Source organism: Artemia franciscana, chromosome 20, assembly GCF_032884065.1.
Source record: "Artemia franciscana chromosome 20, ASM3288406v1, whole genome shotgun sequence".
Classification (NCBI taxonomy): Eukaryota; Metazoa; Arthropoda; class Branchiopoda; order Anostraca; family Artemiidae; genus Artemia; species Artemia franciscana.
The window spans coordinates 35880959-35896246 of record NC_088882.1 but is presented as its reverse complement, the minus strand read 5'-3'; the positions used below and the strand labels follow the sequence as shown (position 1 = coordinate 35896246).

Below are 15288 nucleotides of genomic sequence, written 5' to 3'. Positions count from 1 at the left end.
GAGGCCTAGTTGCCCTCCAATTTTTCCGTTACTTAAAAAGGCAACTAGAACTTTTAATTTCTGACGAACGTTTTTATTAGTAAAAAATATGCGTAACTTAAGAATTAACTTACGTAACAAACTTTTATATTCTTATATTTTTATTATGTATACGAGGGGGTTTGTACCCTCGTTAATACCTCGCTCGTAAGTTTTGTCCAATTTTTTTTAAAATGACCCCTGAATGAAAAAGGCCGTAGAATAAATAGTTGAAATTACTCAAAATACTTTAGCATAAAGAGCGAGGCATTTATCTCCTCCTAAATACCTCGCTCTTTTTGCTAAAGTATTTTTAGAACCCCTAATATGCATAATAATATCTGTTCGTTTTAAGTTTCAATGCTACTCCTTACTTTCAATTGAAAAAACGTTTTCATGTTTATTTTTTCATTGTTTTTTTATAGTAATGCTAGAAAATCCTGCACCCTTTTCATTGAATTTTTCTTCCCCCATGACATATTCCTCCAAGGAAAGATCCTCCCACATAGCCCCCTCCCCTCAACCCCACCCCAAACCAAAAAAATCCCCTCTGAAAACGTCTGTACACTTCCCAATAACCATTACTATACACTGGTTACTAAACACTGGTCAAAGTTTGTAACTTGCAGCCCCTCCCCCAGGAATTGTGGGGGAGTAAGTCATTCCCAAAGACATATTTATTATGGTTTTCGACTATGCGGAACAAAAAGGCTATCTCAAAATTTTGATCCGTTGACTTTGGGAAAAAATGAGCGTGGGAGGGGGCCTAGGTGCCCTCCAATTTTTTTGGTCACTTAAAAAGGGCACTAGAACTTTTCATTTCCGTTAGAATGAGCCCTCTTGCGACACTCTAGGACCACTTGGTCGATACGATGACCCCAGGAAAAAAAAAAACAACAAATAAACACGCACCCGTGATTTGTCTTCTGGCAAAAAATACGAAATTCCACATTTTTGTAGATAGGAGCTTGAAATTTTTGCTTAAGGGTTCTCTGATACGCCGAATGCGATGGTGTGATTTTCGTTAAGATTCTATGACTTTTAGGGGATGTTTCCCCCTATTTTCCAAAATAAGGCAAATTTTCTCAGGCTCGTAACTTTTGATGACAAAGACTAAATTTGATGAAACTTATATATTTAGAATCAGCATGAAAATTTGATTCTTTTGATGTATCTTTTAGCATCAAAATTCCGATTTTTAGAGTTTCGTTTACTATTGAGCCGGGTCGCTCCTTACTACAGTTCGTTACCACGAACTGTTTGATTAGTGCTATTACGTGTCCTATAATAAGGAGCCTTTTTTTGAAGCACTAAAAAACTTTAGTGTAAAGAATGATGATTTAGGAAGGGGTGACCTCTATCAACTGGTTTTGAATTAAATTAGGAGTTAAGTATTAATCGTTTTCATATATATATATATATATATATATGTATATATATATATATATATATATATATATATATATATATATATATATATATATATATATATATATATATATATATATATATATATATATATGTGCATACATATTTTCCTCAAAAACCCAGGATCAAAAAACCAGGGACTGAAATACCAAAGTCTTTTGAAAGATTTCAAGGCGCAGCAGCTTTGGAGCAACAATATGCCTCTGTTACTCTCCTCCCCTCTTCTTCTTTTTTGGCACTTCGCTAAAATGTAATAATCCTGAAGTGAATCTGGTTTTCACAGTGTTCTAAAGTTATCCGTCTTCTAGGATGGATGTTGAAAATTCAATCAAAGCCACCTATCGAGTTTTGAAATATTTATGAGGATATTTTTTTATTGTTAATCCTTAGTTCTGGTCAGATAAAGGGTTGATTCCTTATATTAATTCCGATTGCCTTAACGTAAAGAATTTTGATAATATCGCTAACGTGATAAAGCTAAATCACTCATCTTAGATACTGATATGATCGAGGGGTTGTCGAATCAAAATCCTGCACACTTAGTGCCGTGTGCCAGGAGAGCCGATCATGGCAGAACTATTCCAAGCATGGCAAGACTGTACCAGGCATGTCGGAGCTGTCCCAGGCGTGGCGGAACTATGGGACACACATGGTGTTCTTGGATCATCAGATTATGGGAAGTCGATAACCCTTCGGATAGGATCAAGATAGCCCATTCAACAACCTTTTGGACGACAGCATAAAAATTCGTTGCGGGAGAACTTTAGAATCTTGAAAACTATAATTACATTTTGATACATGTCCATCTGCTTGGTAAAACATGTTACTGTGTGAATCTTATAAGATGTAATTAATCTGCTTATAAGTGACATAATTGTTGTTTTTTTGTTTTTTTTCATTGTAACATTAAACCTTTCCGAATACCATAGACAGGGGCACCAACTTGGAAGGATTACCAGCCCTCAATTTAACTTGAATCTTCAGATCATCCATTTCGAGCTTATAGTAATAGTCACCATGATTATATTTGAGAGGAAAAATATAGCTTATATATATATATATATATATATATATATATATATATATATATATATATATATATATATATATATACATATATATATACACGGAAAGCAGGTCGTCCTTGTCTGGGTTGGGAGGATGTCATAAATAAGGATTTAAAGGAAATGGGAACTTCCTGGGAGGGTGTAAAGAGGGAGGCTTTAAATAGATTAGGTTGGAGGAGGAGCGTGCGTAGCTGTGTTGGCCTCAGGCGGCTTGGTGCTGCAGTGAGTTATTATTAGTAGTAGTAGTATATATATATATATATATATATATATATATATATATATAAATATATATATATATATATATATATATATGTATATATATATATATATATATATATATATATATATATTCTTTTTTTAATATGGCGTTAATTACATTCTGGTCCTAAGGCCATATCCAGACGAGGACTATTGGGTTTAAATTTTCGTGACTGTCTGAAGAAATTCTTAACTTTTTTCAGCTGGTGAATTAGATAATATTCATGATGCAAGTTATGGCAGCACTGACTCAGGCAGAACTCCCTACACCATTACCATTGATTTTAAACGTGGACCGAATGGGTTTGGATTTTCACTTTCATGGACTCACCCACCAAGGTAAAGGCTGATTCCGCAAGTATATATAATATATTTTGATCTATTTAACTCCCCACGGTGAGTTTCAGTGGTTTCGGCGCTGGTATTATCGTCTATCAAAAGATGCCTTGTATAAATGCCAGGACTAAGCACACATTGGCGTATTTTTCATGTTGTCCTCCAAAACATGTTCAAGAATTTTATTTCAGACCTCTGAATTAAATGAAAGAAACTATTCCTTTCATTCTGATTTCTGAGACTCGCAATCCCAATATGAAAAGAGAAATCAAAATATACATGGTAAGTAGTTTGAAACGCCACAAAAATTTAAATTGTCGATATGCCAGATTATACTTTTGCTTTTACATTTCTTTAAAATAATGTTTTTTTTTCGAAAATCCCTCCTTCTAGGTCTCGTGTTTACCTGACATAGTTTAAGTTGGGTAAGAAGAGGGATAATACATTATTTTTTTCTCTATTCAACATGTTTCTGGAATGAGATATATGCTGGAGGGGGGAACCATCAGACCGCCAAGCCCTAAGTGCTCTTGAATTTTTGAGAAATTATTGTCCCATATATGAAACAAATATTGCTTTTTATTATCACCCCCAAAGGAAGAAATTTCTGGGTACTGGCCTGTCCTTACATTGTCCTCAGAAAACAAAAAACTTAGAGCAATTGTTAGTTTAAGTAAACTAGAATGAATAATAAAATCGAATTTAAAACAAGCAAAATTTACCCCTAATGAAAGCAGTGCTACCCTCAGACATCCTATAAGCTAAACTGTCTTTTTGCTGAAATCTCATCTTATTGCTTTAGAATTTACCGACTGATAAATGAAACTTTGTTTTTTGATTAGATGTTCTATGCTTTTAAACGAGTTTTGTAAAATAGTAAAATTAAATTCACAGCTACAAATATACTTATTTTTCTCTAAGGTTTTCCCGTACCTTTAATAAGTATTTTATTATATATTTCATTTTTTATTGAAATTAACACTGTTCAAATAGATTTCGTTTTCAGTAAAGTGGTGATGACACTCAACACTTTTGGGGTTTTGAGGGGGTGGCAGCCCCATTCTTACCTGCAGTAATTTCTGTTTGACGGTTACTACACATCCGATTTTGACCACTATCAAACGATTTGGATTGAGTCATGTTTCCGCTGTCTCAATTGTTGTAAACAATTTTCTATTAAATCACGGAGTGAGAATCGTTGAATGACCAAATTTTCAATGAACACAATTCGCAGAAACACAAAAACACGGAAACACAAATTTTCCGCGGAAACACAAAAACTGATGAAGTAATTTAAAATGGGACATTCATAGGATAAACAAAATCAACCATTTCGAGGTAACAAACTGTAAATAAGGAGCGACACGGTCCAACAGTAACTGAAACTCTAAAAACTGAATTTCTATAGCAGTTGATTTATCAAAAAAAATGGCTTTTATACTTACTCCAAAAATATAAAATTCATTAAATTTAACATTACCTATCAAAAGCTACAAGCCTGAGAAAATTTGCCTGGTTTTCAAAAAGGGGAGTGACACTCCGGAGAAACTAAGATCTTGATGATTAGCATACCATCAGATTCAGCATAACTGAGAACCCTGGTGCAGTGGTTTCAAGCTTCTATCTTCAAAAAATGGGGAATTTTATGTTTTTTTTACCAAAAGGAAAGGTTAGGTTATGCGTGTCTATTTGCTGTTTTTTCCCCAGACTTGATCGTAATGAAGTAATTGTCCTAGAATATTGGAAGAGGTTTCATATAAATGGAAATCTAAGGTTCTACTGGCTTTATAAGTGAACAAAAGGATTTGAGGGCAACTAGCCCCCCTCCCATACCCCTTTTTCCTGAAAGGCATCTGATGAAAATTTTGAGATAGACTCTCGATTCAACACAATTAAAATGTCCAATAACTATGCTTTTGAGGATAACAAGACCCTGGGAAAAAGAGTTCCCAGGATAACAAGACCCTGGGAATTTATCCAATTTGCCCATTGTTCACACATTGGCTAATAATTGCTATTGGAAAATATACTGACATTTCTCGAGGAGGCGGGGGGATTTCCGTGGATAGGAAAGTTTTCGAGTGAAATCTTCGAAAACTTCGCGCAAGGGGAGGGAAAGGGATTTCCTGGTATGACTTGTAAACGGTCAGAAATTAAATATAAAAAACAATATTTTTGGACTGAAAGTAAGCAGCAGCGTTATAAGTTAAAGCAAGCAAAAGATTATTCTGTATGTGAGGAGGACTACCCCTCAATCCTCACTCTTTAAACTAAAGTTTAACTTTTTTTTTTTAATAAAGACTGCATGAATACAAGGACCATTGAATATGAGTGAGAAGTGTTTTTAAATAATTTTAAGACTTTAGCGTAAATAGCGAGGGTTGAGGAAGGGTAGTACCCCTCATATATGGGATAATTTCTGTTTGTTTCGAGATTTAATGTTGCTCCTTACTTCCAGAGGGAAAAACTTTTTTTCTTAAAAAAAAAAACAAAACAAAAATCGGAAACCTTACAATAGGTATAAAAAATAAAGAACTTTAAAAAACAAAGGTCCATATTTTTTTTTAATTTTCAAGCTTTATTCCTACCCTACGTATTTTTTTTGAAAAAATGTATTCTAAATTCTTAAGGAAATTGGAAAGGTTCAAATATTTTTTTACAAATTTAAGGAAGTAAAATAATTTCAATAGTTTTAAGCAAGTAAAAAATTTCAAATTAGCTCATGAAAGCAAGTGCTGCAAAAATTTCACTAGCAATTTTCTGTTAGGGCGGCATAAACAGGTCTCAAGTAATTGACACAGGGTAGTAGCCGATCAAAACCCTTTGGTGCAGCTCGTAGCATCCGCTCAAACCACCCACGTTGAATACGAAAATCTGGAAGATAGAAGAACGTTAATTAGACTACAATATAAAAATGACATGTCATCTTCAAACCGTGAAATCTTAGGTTATCCGGCATGTTCAGCTTCAGGCATCCATATTTGACCCGAAGGGCAGAAATCGCATATTTGAAACCCTTTTCTTGCATAAACGACTTTGAGCCATGATCAATGGTTTCTAGCTGAATTCGCATTGCAACTTTGAGTAGCTAATTAAGGCTACCTTGTATTAGATATATTTAGACAGACGTCTTGACTTCTTGACTTAAGTCACATTCGGCCTTGGTGGTCGTCTCGGGGCCTCTCTCCTCACGAGCGTTTGTATTTGTCGCCTATGCTGCTCTTTGTTCTATGACAATCTGAGAAGACCAGTGAGGTTGCATTTTGTTCAACATAGTTTAAAGGTCCACTATCTATGGTTTTAGTGATAATATGACCCTCCTTAGTCCCTGGGGGAAAAGCTGTATCGGTATCGGACGTATCGATATCACAAGTATCGGTGTGCGTATTGTTATTGGGCGTATTGGTATTGCAGGTATCTTAGGCAGATTTTTATAGCCCATATAAAAGATATTGCTCATATCTATATCTTCCCCATAAATTCCACCATCAGCAAGTTCCGAATGCCTCAATGTCTCAGCGGAAAATGTCTCAAGCGGAAAAGCTGGGGCTATTGGCCTACCAGAACGTTTTAGAGTGACGTTTAAGCTTCTTTGAAAGCTATTGCTCATATCTAAGTGATTTTTATTAATTCTACCATCCGTAAGTGTGATATATCACTAAAAATAATACTTCTGGTGTCACTTCTCAAGTAGAAAAGCTTGGAAGAATAAAACGATATCATCATTGTAATAATTATGGTTCAAAACCCTTAACTGGAGGTTTGCAAGAACACCTTTAGTATGTTCCTCCTCCAAACCTTCTTCATACGCTACGCAATTAAGGTACAAACACCGATACATCAAATTTGACTATTAGAGGCGTGGATCTATTAGTACAGCGTTGGACTTCAAATTCTTTTCTTCTGTATTAGAAAGTGCAAATCGTATTCAGTTAATTTCTTTAAAAATCCTTCTAAGTCTTTCTTTTGGGGAATAAGTGGGTTCAAAACCTAGAAAAAAGTTTTATTAAGTGTTTTTTCAGTCACAACTAGGTCATTCTTAATGTTCCTTTAAGCTTTGAACTGCATTTATTCTTTAATAGTAGTTTCTGGTCATTTTGAGTTTGAGCTATTGTAGGTTTCATTCTTCTGATCTTAAGTTTAATATGGTCTTTACTTTTTTTTTGGAAAACTTCTTTTTCGGAAAGTATTTTTTAAAAGTAATAGCTATAAAGAAAGCAATTGTATTTGCTAAAGAAAATTCGGTGCTTATATCTTATTCAAACCACACTCAAGTTCTTGATCTCAGTAAAACCGGTTTCTCTGTCTGCAATTGAGGTAATTAGGTCAGCACAAGTGAGATAAACTACTATGTAGGTATATTTTCATTAAATATTTAGTATATAGAGTTGGTTAGTTAGATGTTTAATATAATACGTTCTGGACGGCCTGCTTTCCATAATTCTCTGTAGTAGTTTCCATAATTTTGTTACTAAAGCATTATATTTTCATCATATTTTGTTACATTTCATTTGGATTAAACTAACTTCTCTTCTTGAGTGTGGTCGGGATAATGCACAAGCACCAAAAATGTTAGTAACCAAAGGAACATCATATTGTGTTCAGATTCAAAAGTACATTGGAGGTACTCGTCAATTTTGATTATAATGGGAAAACCTCAAGAAATTTTATATCATGCTGCTTGGAAGTAACATCATTTATGTCAACTACAGACACATGTCTTCAGTGAAATCCCGGTCTATGTTCAGAATGAGGGAAAGCAGATCATGACACATCCACTGAAAATGCATGTGAAATGGTAAATGTATTTGCTAGTGGTTCGACTCATTGAACGGTAATGTAAATAGATGAATTGATACGATCAGTGAGAAAATATGATTTTGAGGATAGTAGATACCTGCTGGAAATTGGTTTGTTGCCCAAAAAGTAGCAAAAAGTTTGAGAGACATGCGTACGAAGGATTAAATAGGATGATTAGCATTTCCTCCTAGAGCAGGTCATGCAGATATAAAATCATACAGGGCAAAGTTTTATCGTGAGTCAAGTAATTGTCAGTTTTGTGACAAAAAAAAAGAAAGTCTGGAACATCTTTATATAGATTGTGATAAGTACACTCTCCAAAGACGGGTCATCGGCACAATTTTTTTTTTGTGAAAGAAGAAAACACATGGATGTAAATTCGATTTTGGGAGGATGTGCCAAATATAGTGACAATATACAGATCCTAAAGATGGTGGCGCAGTTTATAACTACCATTGGGGGAGTTATGACAATGTGATCAGAAGAATAACAATAATTAATTACGGTGGTAGAACAGGTTATTGACGAATTATTGACCAATGAGGGTTCCAGATTTCATGATAGAAGACCCAAGTGACCCAGTAGTCGAGAAGGATCTTTAATTCGTTCATGATCATCATCATCGACTTGAATATCTTACGGTTTGCGATTCCCGAAAAAAAAACTTTTAAAAGATTTAAATTTGTCAATGAGGTCCTTAAAGTGAAAAAAGAAGAATTGGTAAATACATTGGTCAAGTGAAAATAACCGATGAATTTTATGCCTCCAATCTGTCGTAAAATTTTTTGTCTCAAATGTGTCCAAAATTTGCGTTAAGGAATATTAGCAGCATAGCAATGCTAGAATACATTACATTGGCATAGAATACAATACATTAAAATTATAAGCTTAGAAACTCTCCATCCTGCTTTGCTACAAGACCTGCTTTTGAATATTGCGCTAACATTTTGGCGATTAAATTTGCCAAAATAACAAGCCAAAATAACATTTTGGCGATGTTGGCGATTAAATTTCGCCAACAGTGTTCACCAACAATGATCCGATTTGTTGGAGAAATTATCTAACAATGTTAGTTGACAGTTTTGTTTGGACGGCGGAAACACGATTATTGGTAAAATTGTTAGCCAACAGTCTTTGATTTGCCGGCATGAATAAAACTGTTAGCAAAATTGTTAGCTAACAGTTCTGTTTGGGCAGCAGAAACAATGATAAAATTGTTAGCTAACAGTTTTAGCTTGAATGGCAATAAAGGGCCTCAAGGTGGGAATTACAAAAATAAACCTAATTTTCGATATAAGGTTTGAAAATTTCAAGGATTGCTTTTGGAATCAAGAGGACCTCAGATGAGCCAAACAAATCTAGCTATTGGTCAAGTTAAAATAGCCGAAAAGTTTCGTCTCCAATTTGTCCAAAAATTTCGTTAATAAATATGTGTGGTCATAAATTCTCTCTTAACGTAATTTTATATTAATTCTGTACTAATTCTATAATTTATACTAATAACTCTATACTAATTGTATAAATTCTAAAATTTATACTAATAAATCTATAAATTCTATATTAGTGTAAAAAACTAATCCTCTTCTTTTCCACCTTGTTCGGTTTTTAAATATTGCGCTTGAGATTCTCCACAGTTTTCTCCAATAATGATTCGATTTCAAATAGAAATACTTTAACAATGCTAGTTTTGTTTGGACGGTGGAGAAAAGCCTTAAGAATGGGCCCTTAGGAATGGGACGGGTGAAAAAAAATGTTCTTATATAGGGGTCAACCACGAATACACTACTTCTATATCATTTTCTGTCTTGTAAAACAACAAACCACCATGTTGTGTCACAAGCTCTGATTAAATCAAGCTGAGCAGTCAGACCACCCACTGCGCTCCTTATTACATAGAGATCATTAATCTTGTAATTGCAACTGTTGCTAAACTCTTAACAGTATTGCACTAAATTTGCTATTGATAATGTTGTCAATGAATTTTTATCACAATACAAAAGGGTTCCGATTGGGGGGGGGGGGCTATTGTGTCCCCCGAATCTGAAAAAATTCATTTTTTGGCATGTCCATTTTTCGGATTGGCGCCTAGGTTACACACTTACTACGGTTGGTTCTGATAAAGTTACTTTATTGTTTATAGCTATTTTGCTTTGTGAACATTAAGGTAAGGTAAAACAGGTAAATAATACTACATTGGACTTTAAAGTCCTTACCGGTGGTCCTGATCTTCTTTTCATGATCTTTAAATCTCTTCGGCCAGGAAATGAAATGGTGGGTGGGGATGAGCCATCCTAAGCTTTCATACACCCTTCCTGTTTATCCTCCCCTTATTTTTCGAGATACCCGAACCCAATTAGAGCGGGGTCGACTCTGGCTGAACTTAAATGAGTCACAACACTGACCGCCGTTCCAAACCAAATTACCAGCGACAAATAAACACACCTTTTTTGAAGATTCAGCTATATTATAATGCAACAAACTAAGATCCCTAAAAAAGGGCGGATGATACAGAATTAGCTTTATATTGGGCATATTTAATACTAAAAAAGGTAGATAAGAATTTTTGTCAGCTAAAGAAAACGCAATTGTTAGTACAAATTTCTAACTAACCTTGCTAGTTAACAATTTTTGCTAAAAAAAAAAAAAAAAATTCTTATCTGGGATCAATCACATATTTATTATTTTATAGTATTTTCAAGCCTGTGAAGCAACAAAGCACAGGGTTGCATCACAATCTCTGATAAAATCAAGCTGGGTAGTGAGACCACCCGCTGCGACCCTTAATTGAGATCCAATAGTCTGTGATTTGCCATTGGCACTAAATTGTTAACAGAATTGCTCTAAATTTGCTATTGATAATGGCTATCAATAAAAGTTGCTATCAATAGATGTTGTCATAATACAATTACGATGGTTGCATTAACAAAGTTACACTATCGTCCGTATTCAAGAGAGGACTAGAAGGATTTGAACCCCTAAATGTCTGTCCGACCCGTAAAATGTAATAAAAAAACATTAAAACACATTTTGGTGCGTTTTATTTTTTCAAAATAATAACTTATTTTGATAAGTTTTTGAAGGCATTTTGCTTTGCGAAGGTTAAGTTGTGTTATAATAAAAGCAAAATTGAGCTTCCTAAAATATACATAAGTAGCTTTATATAAAATTAGCTTCAAGTTGGGTATTTTTAATTGCTAAAGCATGAAGGTCATCAAATAAAAAAACATTTGTTCCCCTGGGGCCCATCTTAGGTCTATTCAAAATCATACTTGAAAACCGCCATTACCTTAAGATTTTCTTTTTGTGATTTCAAAATTATGAAATTTAAAGGAAGTACCACATTTTTGTCAGTGTTGTCACGCTGGATCGCGAAAATAAATAATTGAAACTAATTGGCTAAATATACACTACTTTTCGTCTACAAATTTTTAAAACATTATCAACCTATTGATTCCCAAAGGCAGTTGCACCTCCAAAGTAAGGCTAAACCTTCTTAAGTTGTTTTGTGTCATGTGCTTCTTGCTGATCTTTCACACACATTTTTTTATTTCATTTTCTTTTTTATTGAATTTAGCGCCCGCTTCGACAAAAACAGCATATCTGGATGTTGAGTTTTTTCACTAAAAATTGAGCTCGCAATTTTTCCTGATTTTATAATATGTACAGGGCCGTGTAAGTCCGCGCGTACCCTATTCAAACAATCAAATTTCATTTTCATTGTCCTTGGTACTTTCAACAACAGAAAAAATCGTGCAGTTGCAAGAGCCGGAGAAGGGCCAACATATTGAAGGACGCCCCCCGTCAAGGAAGGATCTATTTAAAGCCGTAGCCATGATTATGTATTTTGTTGCGTTTACACGAGTCATACAGCAATTCCAGGTGGGCTCCAACCCCCTGGATGCAGCCTGGGATGTGTTCCAATTGTCAGTAGTGACAGCATAATGTTTTTTCAATTGTCAGTAGTGACAGCATAATGTTTTTTTTATGACAGCCCTATCTCTTCGAATCCCGATTCGGACACTTTTTTTAAACTTCTTCAAGACTTAACTGTCTGTCGCATCATAGAGAATGTTTTCTAGGAGATGCAGGTGTCTGTTACATAATAATTTCTTTGATTCTTTAAAAACCTACGAAATCCCGCCAAATCAAGATTTCTTTGGTTGTTATGTAGTAGGGGATGCTAGAGTCGGTTAGTGAAGCGGGGAAGTCCCTGTACACATGTGGGTGTTATGTAATAACGGTACACACGAGGGATGTGACGCAATCTTGCGTGACTCGATAGATCTACTGGGAATGGTGTAATGGCAGCGCACACGTGGGTATTATGTGATGACGATTTACACGTGGGATGTTACATAATACTTTAAGAGATTTAATTTTTCTTTCAGTGTGTTTTTCTTTTTGTTCTCAGGCAATATTTATAAACTAAAGATTAGTACTCGTCTACCATGCCTGGTGGAACCTGTACCTAACCTACCATGTGTAGGTTTGGTCTAGGTTCCACCAGGCTTGGTATACTCCACCAAACCTAACCGACTAGCAAGTAAGAAAGAGGCGAAATCGTTAAAAACGGTGCGAGTTTGCATAAAATACACATAAGAACCACATTTTTTCCAGCTGTTAAAGCAGGTCGACTGCAGGTACTCGGGGGAGGGGGGGTCTTTAGTTTTAGTTTGACCGTGATTTCTAGAGTCTGATCTTAGTTTTTACGGTTTCGTCTTGATTTCTGTGCACTGGTCATGATCTCTAAGGATTGTTCTGGATTTCTAGGATTGAACCCTAATTTTTATGAATTCGTGCTGGATTTCCTTGCATTGCTTATGTTTTCTAAGAATTCGTCCGGATTTCTATGTCTTGGTTATGATTTCTAGGAGGTCGTTCTGGATTTCTACATATTGATCTCTTGATTTCGGGGGTTGGTCTTGATTTGTATGATTTGGTCGGGATTTCTATGCATTGGTCTCTTGATTTCTACGGTTTGGTCTGGATTTCTATGGTTGGGTCTAGGTCTCTGCATGATGATCACTAGATTTTTTTTTCGGTTTGTTCTTGGTTTTTTGGTCTGGATATCTATGCACTGGTCATGATTTCTAAGGATTGTTTTGGATTTCAACATGTTCATCTCTTGATTTTTACCGCCTTGAAATCTATCGTTCGGTCTGGATTTTTACGGTTGACCCTGGTCTGGATTTATATGTATTGGTTATGGTGTGTAGGGGATTATTCTGGATTTCTATATATTGATCTCTTGATTTCTGGGAGTTGGTCTTGATTTCTATGGTTAAGTCTGGATGTCTATGCATTGCTCTCTTGATTTCTATGGTTTGGTCTGTATTTCTATAGTTTGGTCTGGATTTCTACATAATGATTTCTTGATTTATTCAAATTGGTCATAATTTTAGAGGTTGACCTTGATTTTTAAACTTCAGTCGTGATTTTTATGGTTTGGGGTTGATTTCTAAGCACTGTTCATGATTAATAAGGATTGTTCTGGATTCCTACATTTTGATCTCATGATTTCTTTGGATTGGTCTTGATATCTAAGGTTAGGTCTGGATTTCTAGGGTTGAATGGTCTTGACTTTTAGAGGTTGCCCACGATTTTTTCCGTTTTGTCTTGATTCTTATGAATTCGTTTGGATTTCCATGCATTGCTTATGATTTCTATGAATTCGTCTGGATTTCTATGCAGTGTTTATGACTTCAATGGACTGGTCTTGATTTCTTCGGATTTTCTTGCTTTTTTATGAGTTCACCTGGATTTCTATGTATTGTTCTTGATTTTTAAGGATTGTTTTGCATTTCATAATATTGATCTCTTGGTTTCTGGGGGCTGGTCTTTATTTATAATGTTTGGTCTGGATTTCTATGCATTTATCTCTTGACTTCTATGGTTTCGTTTGGATTTCTATGGTTTGGTCTAGATATCCACACATTGATTTCTGGATTTTTTCGGGTTGGTTATAATTTTTAGAGGATTACCTCGATTTCTACAGTTTATCTTGATTTTTGTGGTTTGGTGCGGATTTCTATGTACTGATCATGGTTTCTAAGGATTGCTCTGGATTTTCACATATTTATCTCTTGATTTCATCGTATTAATTTTGATTTGTATGGTTTGGTCTGTATTTGTGTGGTTGGCCCTGGTTTTTATGAATTTGTATTGATTTATATGCATTGGTTATGATTTCTATTAATTCCCCCGGATTTCTTCATATTGACCTCTTGATATCTTCGGATTGGTTTTGATTTTAGATTTTGGCCTTGATTTCTACAGTTTGGTCTTGATTTTTATGAATTTGTCTGTATTTCCATGTATTGGTCATGATTTTTAGAGGTTGACCACGATTTCTATAGTTTTGTCTTGATTGTTTGGATTTGTCTCGATTCTTATGAATTTGTCTGAATTTTTATGTATTGGTTTTGATTTCTATGAATCCCCTGGATTTCTAAGCATTGGTTTTTATTTCTATGGGATTTTTCTGGATTTGTATGGACCGGTCTTGATTTATAAAGTTTTTCTTGATTTTTATAAGTTTTTCTGGATTTCTATGTATTGGTCTTGATTTCTAAGGATTGTTCTAGATTTCTAAATATTGATCTCTTGATTACTTCGAATTCGTCTTGATGTTTATGGTTTGGTCTGGATTTTTATATATTGGTCTCTTGGTTTCTATGGTTTGGTCTGGGTTTGAAGGGTTTTGTCTGGATATCTACATATTGATCTCTTGATGTCTTCGGGTTGATCATAATTTTTAGAGGTTGACCATGATTTCCACAGTTTAATCTTTATTTTTATGGTTTGGCGTGAATTTCTATGCACTGGTCATGATTTTCAAGGACTGTTCTGGATTTCTAGTAATTAATCTCTTGATTCTTTGAATTGGTCTTGATATCCAGGGTTTTGTCTGGATTTCTATGGTTGGCCCTGATTTTTCTGCATTTGTCCCGATTTCTTTGCATCGGTTATGATTTCTATGAATTACTTTGAATTTCTATGCATTGGTTATGATTTCCATTGGACTTTTCTAGATTCGTATGAACCGGTCTCGATTTCTAAAGTTTTGTCTTGATGTCTTTGGTTTGGTCTTGATTTCTAGGGCTGACCGCCGATTTTTACGAATTTGTGTGGATTTCTGTGCTTTGCTTATGATTTCTATGGACTGGTCTTCATTTCTAGAGTTTGGACTTGATTTTATGAGTTCACCTTGATTTCTATGGATTGGTCTTGATTTCTAAGGATTGTTCTGGATTTCTATAGTTATGTCTTCATTATTTTTGGATTTTTCTCGATTCTTATTAATTCTTCTGGATTTCGTTGCATTGGTTATGATTTTTACAAATTCCCCTGGATTTCTATGCCTTGGTTATGATTTCTA

At 34.8% G+C, this 15288-nt stretch overlaps 1 protein-coding gene and 1 long non-coding RNA gene across 4 annotated transcripts in view; one reads left to right on the top strand and one right to left on the bottom strand.

Moving 5' to 3' along the window:
- LOC136040192 (uncharacterized) overlaps window positions 1-15288 on the top strand; it is a 92932-nt gene that overhangs the window by 62627 nt on the left and 15017 nt on the right. For both annotated transcript variants that reach the window (XM_065724344.1, XM_065724343.1), the window contains exon 8: window positions 2978-3113. In XM_065724344.1, the coding sequence (XP_065580416.1) occupies window positions 2978-3113 (136 nt within the window). The remainder of the gene's footprint in view (window positions 1-2977; window positions 3114-15288) is intronic.
- LOC136040194 (uncharacterized) overlaps window positions 5745-15288 on the bottom strand; it is a 45432-nt gene continuing 35888 nt past the window's right edge. For both annotated transcript variants that reach the window (XR_010620639.1, XR_010620640.1), the window contains exon 3: window positions 5745-5984. This is a non-coding gene — a long non-coding RNA (uncharacterized LOC136040194). The remainder of the gene's footprint in view (window positions 5985-15288) is intronic.